This window comes from Arvicanthis niloticus, chromosome X (genome assembly GCF_011762505.2).
Source record: "Arvicanthis niloticus isolate mArvNil1 chromosome X, mArvNil1.pat.X, whole genome shotgun sequence".
In the NCBI taxonomy this organism is placed as follows: domain Eukaryota; kingdom Metazoa; phylum Chordata; class Mammalia; order Rodentia; family Muridae; genus Arvicanthis; species Arvicanthis niloticus.
In genome coordinates, this window is record NC_047679.1 from 16,753,380 (window position 1) to 16,772,651 (window position 19,272).

General features: G+C 42.8%; 1 protein-coding gene across 5 annotated transcripts in view; it reads left to right on the forward strand.

The window, feature by feature from the left end:
- The first annotated feature begins 3,486 nt into the window (after positions 1-3,486).
- Kdm5c (lysine demethylase 5C) overlaps positions 3,487-19,272 on the forward strand; it is a 35,463-nt gene continuing 19,677 nt past the window's right edge. For 4 of the 5 annotated variants that reach the window (XM_076918206.1, XM_034485316.2, XM_034485318.2 and 1 more), the window contains exons 1-10: positions 3,678-3,974; positions 7,470-7,547; positions 9,735-9,857; positions 10,131-10,301; positions 11,531-11,665; positions 14,090-14,213; positions 14,312-14,493; positions 15,682-15,840; positions 17,311-17,430; positions 17,545-17,703. In XM_076918206.1, the coding sequence (XP_076774321.1) occupies positions 3,825-3,974; positions 7,470-7,547; positions 9,735-9,857; positions 10,131-10,301; positions 11,531-11,665; positions 14,090-14,213; positions 14,312-14,493; positions 15,682-15,840; positions 17,311-17,430; positions 17,545-17,703 (1,401 nt within the window). In that variant the 5' untranslated portion in view covers positions 3,678-3,824. Of the gene's footprint in view, positions 3,975-7,469; positions 7,548-9,734; positions 9,858-10,130; positions 10,302-11,530; positions 11,666-14,089; positions 14,214-14,311; positions 14,494-15,681; positions 15,841-17,310; positions 17,431-17,544; positions 17,704-19,272 lie in introns of all 5 variants that reach the window. The other variant, XM_034485317.2, reaches the window with a different exon arrangement.

Below are 19,272 nucleotides of genomic sequence, written 5' to 3' on the forward strand. Positions count from 1 at the left end.
AAAAAAAAATCAAAAGAATAATGAACAAACTTTTTTTTCCTTTTTTTTCTAACTTTATCCATTTATATCAGTGTGGAATTATGGATTTTAATTCATATTTTAATCAATTTATAATCTACTGTTATAATTCATTTTGAATTATCATTTGAATTGTATATATATATATATATATATATATATATATATATATATATATATATTTTTTTTTTTGGTTTTTCGAGACAGGGTTTCTCTGTGTAGTCCTGGCTGTCCTGGAACTCACTCTGTAGACCAGGCTGGCCTCGAACTCAGAAATCCGCCTGCCTCTGCCTCCCAAGTGCTGGGATTAAAGGCGTGCGCCACCACCGCCCAGCTGAATTGTATAATTTTATGGTTAAGTATCTGTATTATGCACATACTATACACCTATATTTCTCTCTGAGTATGTCTCTCTCTGATGCTTTCACTATCACATATTTCTTGTTAGGATCCTTATAATACTTCAGGGTAGAATCTGGATATGGTCCTACCTACTCAAAAGACTGAGATAGTTGAATTGCTTGAGTACAGAAGCTCAAGACCATCCTGGTCAACATAATAGCAATACTACATCTTAAAAAAGAAAAGAAAAGGAAAGAAAAGAAAAGCCGGGTGGTGGTGGCGCACGCCTTTAATCCCAGCACTTGGGAGGCAGAGGCAGGCGGATTTCTGAGTTCGAGGCCAGCCTGGTCTACAGAGTGAGTTCCAGGACAGCCAGGGCTACACAGAGAAACCCTGTCTCGAAACCCCCCCCCCCAAAAAAAAAAAAAAAGAAAGAAAAGAAAAGAAGCGAAGCCAGAGAGCAGGTTCATCAGTTAAACACACTAGCTGCTCTTGCAGAGGACTCAGGTTCAATTTCTAGCACCCACTCAGTGGCTCATAACTCTATGTACTTGTTCTAGGGGATCCAGTGTCCTCCCAAAACACAAACCTACATTCAGGCAAAATACCTATATACATAAAATAAAATAATGATAATAATAAAAAACTTTTAAAAATCCATAGTAAAGGTATAGTAAATGGTTCATATGTGATGTAGAGGAGGGTGGTAGAGGTGGGAAGGAGATGGATTCCAGACCTACTTGGGAGTTGGGAATGGTGGCTCCTGCCTGTAAACCCAGTACTTGTGAGGTAGAGACAGGAGGACCAGGGATTTAAAGTCATCCTTGGCTACCTAGCAAATGAAACCTCATGTCAAACAAACAAGCAAACAAAGACCAAACAAACAATGACAAAAAAGACAACTCAGATCTATTTGGAATTTTACAAACCAAAATTAAAAAGAGCCATAGGGGTTGGGACTAGAACTCAGGAGCAGAGCACCTGTTTAAGAGGGTACGAGGCTCTATGTTTAGGGCACTGGGTTTTTATCCCTACCACCAAAGCAGTGTCATTCTCATGCAGTTCATGTACAAAAGAGAGAAGGGTGTGGTTGGGAACTTAGCTAAGACCTTCTGTTATTGCTCTGCACACTTCTATACCAGCCTTTCGCTCCCAGATGGCTGGGTGAGGCCATACCGTAAGCTTTCACCACAAGGGCAGAAGCCTGTTGTTTCCAAATTCTGAAGCCTGCAGTACCCAGTTTCTGATTGTTCCTCAACAAGACTTGAAGCTTAGAAAAGGAACTTGTTTCCTAAACACTTTTCTGTGTAGGGAACAACTTTCACGTCCGAGTTTTATCTGAGACTTTCACTGGCAGAATTTATGGGAGTCAGGCAGTTGTGGGTTTGAATTCTGGCTCTGCCACTTTCTAGTTATGTGACTTTGGACCTGAGCTTCGTTCTCATCTGCAAGATGGGGAGAATACTACTCCCCAGCACTTGGCTCTTAAAGAAAGGCAGACATCATTATCTCTAATCTTCCTAAGTTATGAAAGGATTACTTAACTTCATTTTATGAACAAGAAAATCAAGGGTCAGGGATGTGTGGTACTTGGCAGGTCCCCGTGAGTAAATATCTGTTCCAGGAAGGTATGCCTTTGTATTTCCACATGCTCACAAAATATACTGCTCACAATATATACTGTTGCATAGTATGACTTTCACAAATACAAATTAATGGATTCGATATCACTGGCTTAGAAGACTGCACAGTTTCCTTTTGCCCTGTGGTATGTCTAGGCTAAGGACAGTAGAGGAGACTGGAGGAAGACTGGGTCGTGTTGAGACCAAAAGCCTGGCGTTCTTTACTCTTTACAGAGATGTCCCTCAGGTAGAAAAGCAAAATGTCTTCATCTGAGGAACAGCAAACTTACTAACCTTAATTTTATTCACTTTTCTCCTATCCAGTTTTATTACTTTACATTATCATTACTATTATTATTGTGTTTTTGACATGGGGTGTAGCCCCATCCTGGTTATCCTGGAAGTAGCTCTGTCGACCAGGCTGTCCTTGAACTCACAGAGATTCACCTACCTCTGCCTCCTGAGTACTGAAATTAAAGGTATATGTCACATGCCTGTCCATAATTATTTATTTTTTTTGAGACAAGAACTCACTGTGTAGCCTGCCTCTGCCTCCCCAGTGCTGGGATTAAAGGCATGTGCCACCACTGCCCGGCCATTAGTAATAATAACATTACTACTACTACTATTGATATTACTTTGTGAAATAGGATCTTGCTGTGTAGCTCAGGTTGGTCTCAAACTCAAAATCCTCCCTATTTAGCCTCTATCATGGATTAAACAAAAATGTAAACATCCAGGCCTTTTTTTTTTTGTAACAGTTGCTACAAAAATGCATACACACATATTACACAAAGTGTTTATATAGTTACAATGATAACAGAATAGTTGAAAGCATTCATTAAAATGCTGATGGCCAATGACACTGGGGAGAATTAATGCATTTTTACGTGGGACTGAAGCTTCTAAAAATTCACATTCTCTAGGGAGTGAGGAGTTTCCTGCTTTCCTTTAAAAACAAAGCCCTCTGTGGTATAACTCAGCAGCAGACACGCAGAATGGGAGGGGGAAGAGGGAGGAAGGGGGCGGAGATTCTTCGAAATCACCGCCTTCCGTGGTTCACACAGAAAAGACCTGGGAGAAGCAGCAAAGGACATTGGGGAGGAGCTGACAACATGCTTGGGATCTAGGGTGTGTGCATGCGCGTGCGCGAGCACGCATGGGTGCGTACCAGTTCAGGCTCACTACTTATGGACACTAGCTCCTCTTCCGGTTTGTCTAGAGACTGCGCATGCGCATCACTGGCCTTTAAACGTGCGCCGCCGGTTCATCCGGTAAAAGGATCCGGTACAAATTACAATTTTGTTCCTCCGCCAATGAGGTGGACTATTTTCTCTCAGTCTGAGAAATGTTTTTAACTAACCACCTTCAAATAGGGGGCATATACAACCCGATTTCTTTCGGTCATCACATGATGAAGGCTCCTATGTTTTTTTCTGACTCAAAGTAAACGGAACTCCGAGAGACCCCTTGCGGAGGGATCTGGTTTGTTGTGGTGAGGTACAGAGGAGGGGGGGAGGAGACGCTGACAAACCAAGATGGCGGTTGCAGCGATGAAACCTGCCGCGACTGGGACTTAAGTGTAGTAGTGAAGGCTGCAGTAGTTGGGAGGGAGCTGTAGGGCGTGGAAGAAACGGAGCAGAACTAAGAACCGGTAATCGAAACCTCAGCCTGAGACTTTTAGAGTACGGCACCCGCCCCCCTAAGCCCTAGACGGGCGGTGGCCGTCCTGCTTAGGGCCTAGACTCCGAGAAGTGCCTCGGTTTCAGACGGCGGCGGCGCCATGAGTCCTTAAGGGCGGCCTGAGCCCTCCCGATCTCTGGCCCAGCCCTCGGGCCCACCATGGAGCTGGGGTCCGACGATTTCCTACCGCCGCCGGAGTGTCCGGTGTTCGAGCCTAGCTGGGCCGAGTTCCGAGACCCTCTTGGCTACATCGCGAAAATCAGACCCATCGCCGAGAAGTCCGGCATTTGCAAGATCCGCCCACCCGCGGTAAGGCCGGGAGCTGATGGTCGCCAGCGGCGAGCTTGTGGGTGGATCCGGGTAGCCAGTGGTGAAGTCCCGGGCGGAGGGGAGCAGGTGTGGGAAGAATATGGGATGGTTGATATTTTGTGGAAGGGTACTGGGGTCAGGGGTTCTCGTTTTGTGGCATACAAGTGACCTGGGGTCTGAGACCCACTCCCACCCTGCTCTTGAGAATTTCTCTTGATTCAATACACAGATGCTTAGTGGGTTGGGGAGAGTTCGCGGGGAAGCACAGAGAATCCCATCTCTTACTTTGTATCACTCTGGTCGAGGCTGTTACAAAGTAACGACTATTGTCATTATTCCCTTTAAGGCAAGCTGTGTGGTGTAGTGGAAAGATCACATCTCGAAAGGGAGTCAGACCTGAGTTTAAAACTACTTATACGTTTAGCAGCTGTATGACCTTGGGCATGTAAAATAATCCCTGAGCCTGTGAATTGTGTGGTAGGAATAATTAGATTAAGCCAGGTAACATAGTACACTCTGGTAACTGGTAATTACTGTGACTGTGAAGGTGCTTGATGTGGTCATTGGTTTGCTTCTGTGTGTGTTGACTCATGTTTACTCACACGCTGTCAAGCCAATTCATCTCTGATAATATATTATGGCCTGATGGACCAGTCAGGAAATCATTCTCACAGGGAATTCTCGTTCTGGCTTCTCAGACATGGGTTTAAGAAATTGTTCCATTTTCTAGTTGAAGGCAATGTCCGAACCTGCCTGCACATGGTCCCTATAGCCTTCCTATGGAGAAGTTTAGACCAATTAGCTTGGTATGTCGGTCTCAGATTCTTATCTCTGGCTCAGAATGTAGATAATTCTATAAGATAAGACTTTCTTGGGTCCCCAGAAACACTAGTGGAGATATGGAAGTCTTCCTTTGGTTCCCCAAAAACCAAAAAGGACCATATCGTTGCTTCTAGTCCTGATTAGACCAGAAGTTTTCCAAGGCTAAGACAGGCTGCTGCCTTGTGACACACTGGAGGAGAAAATGATGAACAGTGTTTAGTAACCACATGGGATTCCTGGGCTGGTTTGAATTTGACTGTAACAAACAATGTATCTTCGAGGAGGTGATTCAGGATGCGGAAGCCTTATTCCCACTTGAGGAGAGAGCGCCTTAGGTCTTCTTACCCAATTTAATGCTTTTGTTGCCCTTTCATAGGCTGGTTTTAGATGGATCCTCTAGGTCCAGGTGTCTGAAGATGCGCTGTTGTGAGTGAGTCATAACAGGCCAGGAAGGTCAGCAGAAAGGAAAGGTTGGACTCCCGGATGGCCTTAGGAAAATATTCCTTGAAGTGATCAGGAGGAGCCTGACGTGAGGATAATTGAGGTCTGAATTTCCTTGAGCTTTTGGGCAGGTTGGCCTTAAGTAGGTGCTCTTACCTTGTCTTGGGTGTGTGTGCGCGCATGTACACATGTGTGTCCTCAGGGGACTGTTCTTTGGTGGCTTCTTTCTCTAATCCAGTAGCGTGATTCCAAGAGACCTGACTCTTGTTTTTGTTGTTCATGATTTTATGTGCGTGTACAAACTCTCTTAAACCACCTTTAGGCCCTAAAGAAGTTGGCTCTCTTCTGTTTGGAACTTGAATTACTCACCCAAGTGATTCTTTGGCCCAGGGTGCCAAAGACTCAAAATCAAGAAATCAAAATCAAAGAATCAAAGAAACCTGTGTGTGAGTAGGTATTGGAGTTTGTCTTAGAGGAGTGGTTTCGGGTTTGTGTTTCAGAGCATGTGGCTGCTTGCTACACTTGGTATGGACGGAAGACAGGGTAGTAATGGGGGCATCATACAACTTCCTGAATTAGATAGCCATCCTATTTGTCACCACGCTCTAACTGCCATCATTTTGAGCATCTGTATTAAGATGGGACTGAGATGAGAGGTTTGTTGGATCTATAGTTCCTGCCTTAGGATTTAGTTCTGCAATCTCCCGTCAGGTGCTTGATGTTGCATTGATTAGAACTTGGCTGAGCAGGGAAAAGGGGTGCCTAGAGTTTGGGGTTTGAGCACCTTTGTTTCTGGGTTATCTGTGCTGAGGGGAGTGTTGTCTGATGGGAGGTAAGAGGCTATGAAGAGCTTCTCTGAGCTTAGGCCGTAGCATTTTAGCCTTTTTTTTTTTTTTTTTTTTTTTTTTTTCCTTCCCTTCCTGCTTTCGTCAGCCTCAAGTGTTTTCTATCTATTACTGTGGGTTGGGGAAGAACGTGTGCACTTGCAAATATGAGGCCCCTGGTTCCTTTTTTAAGAGAAAGAGCATGCATGCAGAGATCAACAGCCCTTTCTTTTCCCATACCTTTTCTCCCCTTTCATATGTGTTCACTTGTGTGTAAATGCTGGTAGCTTGGTATAGTACAAAGAACCAACGGTCATGGGTTCTAGTGTTGGCTCTACTGCTAACTAGCATGTGATTTCCTCTCCTAGCCTTACTTTCCATATTTGTAGAATGAAGACATTGATCTAGGTTATTCTAGGGTGGTAGGGTTCCCCCCCCCCCCCCCCCATTTCTTAAGCACCAGAGCTCCAGGGGAGAGAAGATTCTCTGGGGAAGCATTCATGAGGCTATTGGGAAGGGGAGTCTTCATAGTTATCTTTTGGGTAAAACAAAAAAAGCTCCAGCTTGACTTTCCTTGCTTTCATTATTTTTTTTCCTGGCTTCCCCTCTGTAAATTCTTGCATTCTTTGCCACCACTTTTGGGCTTCCCACTCACTTCCAGACTTCCTTGTCTGCCTCTTATAGAAGGCAAGTATATGAAAGAGGACCCACAGGAAGCCTTTCTGACCTGGGGAGTAAATAAGAGGTGCAGATTCATCTTCCTTGGTCTTCCCTGCAGTGTCTTCTGTGAGTCTTTAACTGAGAGAACAGACATTGATGGTCTGAAGTGTTAATCCCTGCCTGAACCAGAGCTGAGCTACCCTGCATGTGTATTCACTGGTGGGGTCAGATTTAGAGAGCAAATGTCTTGTGAGGAAGCCAGGGCAAGAATTCATATACCCATCTTACAGATTCAGAAAGGTAAGATCTCATAGCTAGTAAGTAGTAGAGCTACAACATGAATCGACATCTCCTGACTCCAGGTCCCGTATGGTTGCCAGAACTCTAGGCTATGTGTCCTGCCTAGGGAAGGTTGACGATATGGGTGTGAGGGGCGTTTGTGGCTAACTGTTTTCAGCTTTTTCTCAAAATCCTAGCACTGTACTCTTGGGAAAAACTTGAAGTTTACCAGGGCATGCACATGAGGCATTGAATAAGGGTCTGAGGGGCTTTTATGCCCTGTTATAGTAAGCCTTGGGGAGAGTTGGGAGTGGGTCCATTTGGATGTTTCCCAGATTGATAGATCTAAGGTGGCTAGAAGTTTTAGGAGGTATTAATGGATCATGGAGCTGCTTTTGAAAGATACTGTTTGTTCTTGCATTAAAGTGGGATAACCCGAGTTCCTTTCTCCTTTTTTTTATTCTCTTAGGACTGGCAGCCACCCTTTGCTGTGGAAGTGGACAACTTCAGGTTTACTCCCCGAATCCAGAGGTTGAATGAGCTGGAGGTGAGATTAGCGGCTGGTGATGGGGTTTGGAGAAAGAATAAGCATGCCCAGGACATAGAAGAAGCTTTGGAGCTCCAGATATAAGTGCAGGAGCACACTTTTTTGATTTGATATCTCAAACGCTGGGGATGCTCTTTTCCCCATAAAATTTTGTTACTTAAGAATTTTCCCTATCAAATACCTACCTTACCTGGATGGGCAAAAGGTAGCTATGTAGCTGGCTGAGACCTTCCTTAACCAGTGTAGTGTAGCCTCATATCTCTAATTTATCCATGGCTTTGTGCTTCTTACCTTCCTTCTTTGATACTTGGTAGAGTGGATGGTGAGGTACAAGAGCACAAGAACTGGTCTTTGTAGAGGCTAGAATGGTTACAGACATGGGCAGGGGTCAGGCTTGAGACTGTCCTGGGATGATGAGAGTGGGTATCCTAAAGCTGGTTTTAGGTACAGTTCTAGAATTTTTCATAGAAGATACAAGTTACGGGCTGGAGTGGTTAAGAGCACTGACTGCTCTTCCAGAGGTCCTGAGTTCAATTTCCAGCAACCACATGGTGGCTCAGAATCATCTGTAATGGGATCTGACGCCCTCTTCTGGTGTGTCTTAAGAAAGCGACAGTGTACTCACATACATAAAATAAATACATCTTTAAAAACAAGAAGATACAAGTTAGATGTATATTCCCTTCCCACTAATTAATTAATTCCCTTTAATATGTACCTTTGAGCCTTATTAAATATTCTAGTAGAGTACTGGGCCCAACTGAATACCAGTACCCTAATATGTGTGTGTGTGTGTGTGTGTGTGTGTGTGTGTGTGTGTGTGTGAGATAGGGTAGGTATGTGTGGGTGTATATGGAACATAGAACAGAATTGTTCCCCATTTAAGAACTACTGCCGTAAACTCAGTCTAGATATTGTTCAAGTCAGAACCAGAGTAATCTGTTGTATGTACTATGAGTTCCTTGGAGAAATAAATGTGACCAGGTCTGGCTGGTAAAGCTGTGGGCAGGTATTACCTAGCACTGAACAAGGGCAGCCTTATAGAGATTTCATGCTAGTTAATGAGGTGAGGAAGGAGCAGGGTTGAGGCCAAGTTTAGAAAGATAAAGGGTTCAGATGGAAGGAGTTCTTTGCCCCTTAAGGATTTTCGAAGCCAAGGAGCTTTAGTTCATTTCTTCCCATGAGTAGCTTTAATTCTTCTTAACTAAGACTCAAAGAACTGACGTACAACTAACCTGATTCTCTAGGAAAGGGCCTGGGACTCAAGTGATAAAGTTACAGACTTAGGACCTTTGGAAACCCTTCTCAGACCAGTGAGATTTCAGGCAAGCATAGACAGTCTTGTTCTAGGATCTTTGATCCATATTAGGTCTTGAGTTAGCCAGTATGTCATTTTAGTTCTTCAGGCCATTCTCATAATTCAGCCACCACAAAATATTTTGTGTGGTACAAAAGGAGATGAATATGCTCTTTTGGAGCCCTATGTAGAACTTAGATACAATTCTGAAGTTTCTAGGCGGTCCTCACTACTCTTAATTAAGTCCATATCTCTGGGGTAAGTGTACTGTTTTCCTTTTCCTATTGTTTGTTTTCTGAGACAGTGTCTCACATAACCCAGGCAGGCCTCAAATCTCCTATGTAGTAGAAGCTAGACTTGAAGTAGTGATCTTCGTGCCTCTACTTTTCAATTGCTGGGATTACGGGTGTGAGCTACCATGCCTGGCACTTATTTTCTAATAAAAATAAGGGGTGCAGTGAATGGTACTCATTTGCTCAAATGCAGCAAATCGGTAGTAGCAGAGAGAAAGCAAAGCTTAGATGTATTTGATATTCATGTATCTTGGGGCTTATGTGAATTAACTCTTTTGGTGCTGTTTTTTCATCTGTACAAGATATAATAATATATAGACAACCTTGTCACAAGAATGAGAAGAAAGATATACAGACTTTAATGATCTTCTCCTGGGAAACAAGAGAAAAGCGGGGCCAAGAACTGTCTAGAGTCCAGAGCTCATTTCATTGGGAGAAGTCTACTTTGTTCCCTTTCTCTTCCCCTAAGTTTAAGCCAGAAGATGGGTCACTGTGGCGTGTTGGGAGGAAGGGGTGTGGGGGGATGGAATATTAATGGTAATGGGTGGGTGGTGGTAGGAGGTGGTGGCCAGTGTTTTTGAGCCATTTCTCCTTTAGGCCCAGACAAGAGTGAAACTGAACTATTTGGACCAGATTGCCAAATTCTGGGAGATCCAGGGCTCATCCTTAAAGATTCCCAATGTAGAACGGCGGATCTTGGACCTCTATAGCCTCAGCAAAGTAAGAACAGGTTTTTCTCAAATATTCAATAAACCCATGCTACTCTAGGACTCCTTTTGGTTTGGATACTATGTCTCTGGGCTATAATGAAAGGGGCAGACTGGTAGCACATCAGCGTGTTTTGCCACCTTTTGTAGCAGTTTGAGATTGGGAGAAGGGGTAGCTCCTGGTGAAGTGAGAGGCTGCAGTTGTCTTCCTTTACCCTTCCTGTAGGCCTACTTCTGCATGGTCACATACACAGTGCCTGATGTCCCTTCCTGCTCTTCCTTTCAGATTGTGGTGGAAGAAGGTGGTTATGAAACTATCTGCAAGGACCGTCGATGGGCTCGTGTGGCCCAGCGCCTCAACTATCCACCTGGCAAAAACATTGGTTCCTTGCTACGCTCTCACTATGAACGCATTGTTTATCCCTACGAAATGTACCAGTCTGGAGCCAACCTTGTGGTAAGGATGCCAGGCTGTAATGAAGTAAGGAGGTCTTGATAGGGTCTTAATAGGTGGCAGGCTGGCCTAGAAATTACCATGTAGTTAGCCCACTGACCATATAGCTCAGATTGGACTTAAAACTCCTTTTTGTTGGGGAGTCTGGACGTGACTTTGTTATTTGGAATTTATTATAGTCCTTCAGTCCCCCAAGTACAGGATTTCAGCTACCATGTCATGTTGTGTTTTAGATTCTCTTTTACTTTCTTTTGAGTCATTGTCCTCCTATAGCCCTGGCTGGTCTCAAACTTTGTAGGCAAGGACAAGCTTGAACTCTTGATCGTCCTGCTTTCACCTTCCAGGTCACTGAGATTAGAGGCATGTACCACTATACTGAGTTTGTCCATGTTAGGTAAATACTAACTGAGCTGTATCCCCAGATCTCTACCTTGAACTTTATAAATTGCATTTATTGTGTGTGCTTCCATGTATGTGGAGGTAAGAGGATAACTTTGAGAACTTTGTTCTCTCTTTCTACTATGTGGGTCCCTGGGGTTGAACTGAGATTCTCAGGTTTGACAGCAGGTACCCACTGAGCCATGTTGCTGGTCCCTTAGCCTTGAACCCTTGATCCTCTTTTTCTCAGCTTCTTAAGTGCTGGGACTATTCTTAATAAGACTGCTTCCATGGATTGGAGACTGGAAAAAACTATACCTTACCTTTTCCTAGTGATACTCTTTTCTTCTGATAGGTATATTATCAAAGTCCTATAGTTATTTATCTGTAGAATTCTGGGTTCAGTTACCAGCACACACACTCCTCCCCTACCAGAGGGTGGGAGGAGAAAAAAAGAAAAAGCCTCATTACTGGCAGGCAAATGACTCATTGGGTTAATGTGCTTGCCTCCAAGCTTGATGACCTGAGTTTGACCTGGAATACACATGGTGGAAGGAGAGAACTGACTCCCAGGGGTTGTCCTATGAACTTTGCATGTCACTGTGGCATAAGTGCCACACACATAACACACACACACACACCACCCCACTAATAATGTTAAAAAAGAAAAGAAGGAAAAAAACCCAAAAAGAATTCCTAAAGTTTGTAAGATGTTAGCGATAAAGACCAGTTGAACTGGGACTATTCGTGTTAGTCAGGGGTATGGGCCACAACTTTGTTCTTTGGCCAAAAGAAGGTTTTACTTTGGGGGCTGAAGTTCTGTGCCCTGAGCCTTATCCTTTACTTATCCATAGCAGTGTAACACACGCCCATTTGATAATGAGGAAAAAGACAAGGAGTATAAACCCCACAGCATCCCACTTCGACAGTCTGTACAGCCTTCCAAGTTCAACAGTTACGGACGACGGGCAAAGAGACTACAGCCTGATGTGAGTACTTTTCTTCTTGGCACTTAGAGAGGCTGTGGGGTGGAAAGAATCATGCTTGCTGACTGAAGCCTTGTGTAACACTGTTGTACTTTCTTTTGTGCTCTTAAGTATTAGCATGCCCTTTCTGCCCAATTTTGATCATTTCTCTACTCAGTTGAGTTGGAGATCTGTTTGAACTATACTTTTTGTATATCTGACCTGTGTGACTGGTTTGTTCCCCTCTTCAGTCCCCTCATAGAGTAAAAGTCTTTTTTTCTTTTTTGAGATAGGGTTTTTCTGTATAACTCTGGCAGTCTTTGTACTTGCTCTGTAGAACAGGTTTGCCTTGAACTCAAAGATTTACCTGCCTCTGCCTCCTAAGACCTGGGATTAAAGGTATGCACTTTTTACACTCGACAATAATGTTACTCTATTTATTTAATGTTTTTAATTGAAATAGACTTAATTGCATCATTTCCTTCCTCCCTTTCCTCCATCCACTCTCAGTTACTCTCCCTCAAATCCCTCATATATATATATATATATATATATATATATATATATATATATATATATATATATATATATATAGTTTCAAAAGTTGATCACTGCATTGGACAACCAAATGAAGAGGCTTATCCTTGGGAGAAGCTAATTCTTCTCCTAGCTATCAGTATTTGCCTGTAGTTCTTTGTTTAGGGATGAGACCTCATGAAATCTCCTCCTACCTCATGTTAACATTTTCATTGATAATGCTATTGTTCTGATCTTATTTATGCAGCCATTTTTAGGAGAGACTTTCACAGCAGACTTCTTGGTGTTCTGGCTCTTAGAATCTTTTCATTTTCCTCCATGATATCCCCAGAGCCATAGATGCAAAAGCTATGATACAGATTTATTCACTGGGGCTGGGCTTCACACCATCCATTGATCTCTCTGCATTATGTCCAGTTTTGGTTTTCTGTGATAGTTTTCATTTGCTATAAAGGGAGGCTTCTTTCATAAGGGATGGTAGCTGCATTTATTCAGGAAAGGTAGAAGTTCATATTTTTATTTTATAATTGGTAAAACTGCGATTCTGACTTCAATTCCTTTCCACTTTTTTTTTTTTAGTTCTTTAAAAACTTTTTTTCTCTTTAGAGTTTTACAAAACTTTATGTGTATGGTTGTTTACTTTCATGTATGTTTATGTACCATGTGTGTGCCTGGTGTCCATGGAGGCCAGAAGAGGTGTTGGCTCCCCTGGGACTGGAGTTACCGATTATTGTGAGCTGCCATGTGGGTGCTGGGAATTGAACCTGGGTCCTGGAAGAATAGCTCACAGTGCCCTTGACCACTGAATCATCTCTCCAGCTCCTAAACTTTTTTTTTTTTTTTTTTTTTTTTTTTTTTTTGGTTTTTCAAGACAGGGTTTCTCTATATAGCCCTGGCTGTCCTGGAACTCACTCAGTAGACCAGGTTGGCCTCGAACTCAAAAATCCGCCTGTCTCTGCCTCCCAGGTGCTGGGATTAAAGGCGTGCGCCACCACCGCCTGGCCCTAAACTTATTTTTAATTATGTGTATGCCATGTGTTTTGTGGAGAAGTACGAGCATGCGAGTGAATTACCCATATTGGCCAGAAGGAGTCTGACTATTTGGAGTTAGAGTTACAGATTAATTAACAGTTAATTGTGAGCTGTTTGCATGGGTGTTCCTAACAATTCAGCCATCTCTCTAGCTCCTGAAATTTTTGTAGTTATTTATTTGAAAATTTCATGTTTGTTTAAAGTGTATCTTGATCATATACGCCCTTTATCACCACCACCCCTTACTTCCTCTTGGATCCTCCAGTTACATCCGCCAACTTCATGTCTTTTTAAAAAGATTTTTAATCTACTGAGTTTAGTTTGTGTTGCTCATTGTACATGGGTATGTGTGGTCATCCACCAGGGCATGAGGAACCTACCAGTGACCACTCCTTGTCCCGGCAACTGTCAACTACTCACAGTTCCCTCACCTAGAGAAGGGACCTTAGGAACCCCTAATTTTTTTCATTGTTAATTAGATTTGTTGTGTGGGTGTATACGTGTGTATATGTGTTTTTGCTTTGGTAAGCATGTACTAGAGAACAATTTACTAGAGTTGACTCTTGCCTTCTACCACCTGGGTCCCAGGGATTCAGCTCAGGTTGTCAGGCTTGATGGTAAGCAAGCACCTTAGCCTGATGAGTCATCTTGGTGGTCCTTTAAAGATAAGACTGAGGACCTACCTCTAGACTTCGAAAAGTAGCTCTGAATTCTTGCCCTGGCCCATTTGTGCATGAGTTCTTGGCATGAACTTGTGTGTGTGTGTGTGTGTGTGTGTGTTTGTTTGTGTGTGTGTGTATTCTGAGCTTTTCTTTTAGGATTGGGCCGTCTGCTCCAAATAGTAATCTTGACTCATTTTATTTCCTACTTTCTTTGTAGCCGGAACCCACAGAGGAAGACATTGAAAAGAATCCAGAACTGAAGAAGCTACAGATATATGGAGCAGGCCCCAAGATGATGGGGCTGGGCCTAATGGCCAAGGATAAGACTCTGCGGAAAAAAGGTAAGGCCCAAGATACTAGGGGTGGTTTCATAGGGAGGGAGGAGGCAGGACTGTAAATGTTTCAGATTTAAATTTAGAATTACTTTTCTCTCCTACAGATAAAGAAGGGCCTGAGTGTCCCCCCACTGTGGTAGTAAAGGAGGAATTAGGTGGGGATGTCAAGATGGAGTCAGCCTCACCCAAGACCTTCCTAGAAGGCAAGGAGGAACTGAGTCACAGCCCTGAGCCCTGCACCAAGATGACCATGAGGCTGCGAAGGAACCACAGCAATGCCCAGTTTGTAAGGACCCAGCCCTGACTTCCTAGAGCTCTGCTTCTCATCCCTTCAGTGAGCATTTCTCCAGCATGGCACTGGACTAGGTTGCATTAAGTAGTAAAGTGGATCTCGAAGGCCCTGCCTGCAGGCAGCTTACTTCATTGGGGAAAATAAGGGCAGCTAATTTGGAACAAAAACCAAAACAGTGAATAGCTACTGTCCACATAAAGTGCTAGGAGGAAACTCCTATTGTCCAGTGCTTCAGGATAAAGGCTAAGAGCTTCATTATCTTCATTATCATGCATGATCCAGTCCCTGCTGACCTCTAACCTCATTGTCCAGCACTGCCAACCTCACTTTTCAGCTATTGCTGTTCTGAACTACTTGTAGCTATATTCATTTTTTTTTCTTCAAGAGGTGTACCAATATTTCTCCTATAATCTTACATTCCTTGTACATATGGTTTTGTCTGCCTCAAAGAATTTCTCTTTGTGCTCTGCTTCAATTGTCAAGTACCAGCATGCTTTCAAGATTCAGTTATTCCGCCGGGCAGTGGTGGCATACGCCTTTAATCCCAGCACTTGGGAGGCAGAGGCAGGCAGATTTCTGAGTTCAAGGCCAGCCTGGTCTACAGAGTGAGTTCCAGGACGGCCAGGGCTACACAGAGAAACCCTGTCTCGAAAAACCAAAAAAAAAAAAAAAAAAAAAAAAAAAAAAAAAAAAATCAAATAAACAAAAGATTCAGTTACTCCAAGTGTCCCCTTCAGAATGAAGTACTTCATGCAGTTCTCCCTCATGTCTAAGTAACCGAGTGCTGCTTCCTTCTCTGGGTACCCAAAGTATTTTCTATGGGCCGCTATGGCGGTTTTCAGTTTTTATGAATACTCTAGCTTACTGTGTGCCTCTTGAAGGCAGATACCAGATTTTCTTCATCTCTGCCATAGAACACTGTTTATCGAATGAATAAAACTGAGAAGATTGAAAACTAATAAAGGCTTCTCATAATCTGTATTTATCTGGGGAAAGTAATACATACATTGCAACTGAACTCCAGGCTTTGACTATCCTGTTTAGGGCCATGAACAACCCAGCCAACACACACCTCTGGCTTCTAACAGAGAACTTTCTGGAACAGGATATTGTCTGGAGGGGCCTGGTGTTTGAAGACCGGGCAGGGACTATAATTCATAACCCTTTGCTTTCCTCTGGCAGATTGAGTCATACGTATGCCGAATGTGTTCCCGGGGAGATGAAGATGACAAACTCTTATTGTGTGATGGCTGTGATGACAATTACCACATCTTTTGCCTGCTGCCTCCTTTACCTGAAATCCCGAAAGGTGTCTGGAGGTGTCCAAAGTGTGTCATGGCGGTAAGGCCTTCCCAGTCCCAGTCCATATGGGATATCTTGGCCTGCCTTTGTATAGTCTAAGGGGAGCCTTCTACCTCAGCCATAGTATTACTGTGTTTCGGGACCTCAAGCTTGCAGAACTTTGTGAGATAGAGGTGTAATTTATGCTCATGTTCTCTGGGAGATCCTAGACTATCTTTATTCTTCTGCCAAAGCCTGGGATTATGGGTACAAGCCACCATGCCCAGGAAAATTAAGGGTAGTGATTAGGAATGAGCTTTAAATGATAGGATTAACTAGCTATAGATAGACCATCTTTCTATTTATTGAACCTAGGGGTTTGAGCATGCTAAAGAAGTGCTCTCTACCACTGAGCTGTATCTCCAGGCTGTGTTTTAATTTTTATTTTTGTTTCAAATTCACTTTGTGGCCCAGGTAGGCCTTACATTTGGAGTCCTCCCTCAGCTTTCAAAGTAACTGGAATTGTAGGCCTGCACCATTAGTCCTGGCTAGAAATAAAAACTTTCTAAATGCCCTTTTGATTCCCAAGTATTTTCTTTTTTCTTTCTTACATATAATTATCTTTAAGACACTTAAAAAAACCTTGTTCTATAGTTTCTAAAGACTTCTAACATACCTTTTCTGTATTAAATGTATTGAAGATAGGAAATTTTATCAAATGGATATAATGATTACTTGCTTTCCTCCTTTTATGATATTTAGATTTGGTTCATGTTCCAGGTAGGGAAACAGGATTTTGCAGGAACAGAAGTATTCAGGAGAGATACCGCCTAGGGCAGGTAGGTGCACTGTAGTAAGGAGGAGCCACAAAAGCATCAGCGAGGGCCAAGTACCCAAGATGTCTAGGGTTACAAGTGGTTGTGAGCACTATGTGGGTGCTGGGAATTGAACCTGGGTCTTCTGCAGGAGCAACAAGTGCTCTTAACTGCTGAGCTGTCTCTCTAGTCCCGGAGAGAAACAGTTTAAAGGAAAAAAGATTTTGGCTCACAGTTTCAGCCCATCATGGTGGAGAGGTGCTTATGGCTCAACTCACATTATGATAGTTAGAAAGCAGAGAGAAAGACAAAGACAGTGTTAGGCTAGGAAAAGTTACTGCCCCCAAGAAAATCAACCCGCAACCTACTTCTACAACTAGGCCCCACCTCCTGAACACTATAGAACTTTCCAAAATAGCACTACCATCTTGGGACCAAGTGTTTAATATGTGAACTTTTTTGGGAAGGACACTTCATATCCAAACCCTAACAATGAGCAGAAGTCTGAGAAGAACGCCTGTGTGGCATGAATACATGTGATAAGCTGGTGTGGGAAGGAGGGAAATATAGAGCTGTAAAGCAAGGCTTGCCCTAGGAGCCTGGAAGGCTGAGTGAGGGCAGTTCTCCCTTCCTACTTCTATCCGTGTTTCAGTTCTACTTGAGATGATTTTCTCTTTGCCTCTATTTTTATGATTTGTTCTCTTTTGTGTTTCAGGAGTGTAAGCGGCCCCCTGAAGCCTTTGGCTTTGAGCAAGCTACCCGGGAATATACTCTGCAGAGCTTTGGAGAGATGGCTGACTCTTTTAAAGCTGACTACTTCAACATGCCTGTGCATGTAGGTGACGGAGGGCTGGGGTAGTGCTGAGACTATGTTCATAGGCACTGGTACTGTACCTCCCTGAATTAATGTGGACAGGATAAGATGTCATTTACTATCCTGTTCCTCCAGATGGTACCCACAGAACTCGTAGAGAAGGAGTTTTGGCGGCTTGTGAATAGCATCGAGGAAGATGTAACTGTTGAGTATGGGGCTGACATCCATTCCAAAGAATTTGGCAGCGGTTTCCCTGTCAGTGACAGTAAGCGGCACCTAACCCCAGAGGAGGAGGTGAGTGGATGATTCTAATGGTTATATGTCAGCTGTATAATCCTGGGCAAGTTATTTAGTGTCAGAAAGACATCGAAATCCCCCTTTATGCCTGCCTCAAGTAGTTACTTTGAAGTGTAGATGAAGTGCTGTAAAGAACACTGCCTAGGTACTATCTGGAATGTGCATGATGAGATGCTGTTTTAAAAATTCTTGTTTCATATATTACATCCCAACCACTGTTTCCCCTCCTTCTAGCCTCCCTTCCTCACATTCCCTCTCCCCCACATACACTCCTCTTCCATTTCCCTTCAGAAAAAGAACAGGCCTCCCAAGGATATTAACTGACCTTCTGAGCCCATTTCCTTATGTGTAATATGGGGATATTCCTACCTTGATTCTTGATTCTCGATTCTCTTTTCTGACTGTTTTGTTTTGGTTTCGTTTTTTTTTTTTTTTGTTTTGTTTTTTGAGCCAGGGGTTCTTTGTAGCTCTGGCTGTTCTTGAACTCACTTTATAGATTAGGCTGGCCTCAAACTCACAGAGATCCTCCTGCCCCTGCCTCCCAAGTGCTTGAGTTAAAGGCGCGTGTGCTACCACCTACAAATTTGTTATAAGAATTCTGTGAGAAGTAGGTAAAGTGCCCTAAGGAGTGCTGGGTCCTTTCGTATGTGTTTTGTAAGGAGGAATGGCATGTACAGGGAGAATTGAGGGTCCAGGCTTAACTGCATGCAAAAATGCATTTGGGTTCAGATTTTTTGTTTTGCTTGTTTTGTTTTTGGCTTGTTAGGTTTTAATTTGAACTTTTGAAAAATTGATACATAAAAATATTAAAATTCTACATATTTGGGCTGAAGAGATGACTGCTTTTGCAGAAGACCCAAATTTGATCCAAGTACCTACATTGGGCAGCTCACTACGGGCTGTAACTCTAGCTCCAGAGGATCCAACATTCTTTTCTGACCTTTATAGGTATTTAGGTAGAACACATACGTACACTTAGTTAAAACTAAAAATTAATCTCAAGAAATAAATTATCTGTGTTTATGGGGTACCATGTGATGTTTCTGAAACATAAATAACACTGTGTGAACCAGTGCATATTCTGAAACATTTTTTATTGTGAAAACGTTAATCTTTTCATAAAGCTTTTTAAAATAATGTATAGTACATAATTATTGTATCTAGTCATCCCATTGTGTAATAATATATGAGAATGTCCTGCTTCTGTAACTTTAGCTTAGTATTCATTAATCAATCTTTTTGTGTGTCTCTCCCTCCCCTTGCACTCCCCTGCTTCTAGGAACCAACTTTTTACTTTAAATATCTAAGAAATCAACTTTTTTATATTCCACATTGGACTGAGACCACATGGTACTGGCCTTCCTGTGCCTGGGTTATTTTACTTAATGTAGTGATCAACAGTTCCATCTGTGCTGTCACAAATAATAGGATTTTAATGGCTGAATATCATTCCAATGTGTATATTATATATTACATTTTCTTTAGTTGATAGACATCTTAGGCAGGTTTCCTTTTCTTTTTTTTTAATTGTTTTAAAAGATTTTTTATTTATATGAGTACACTGTT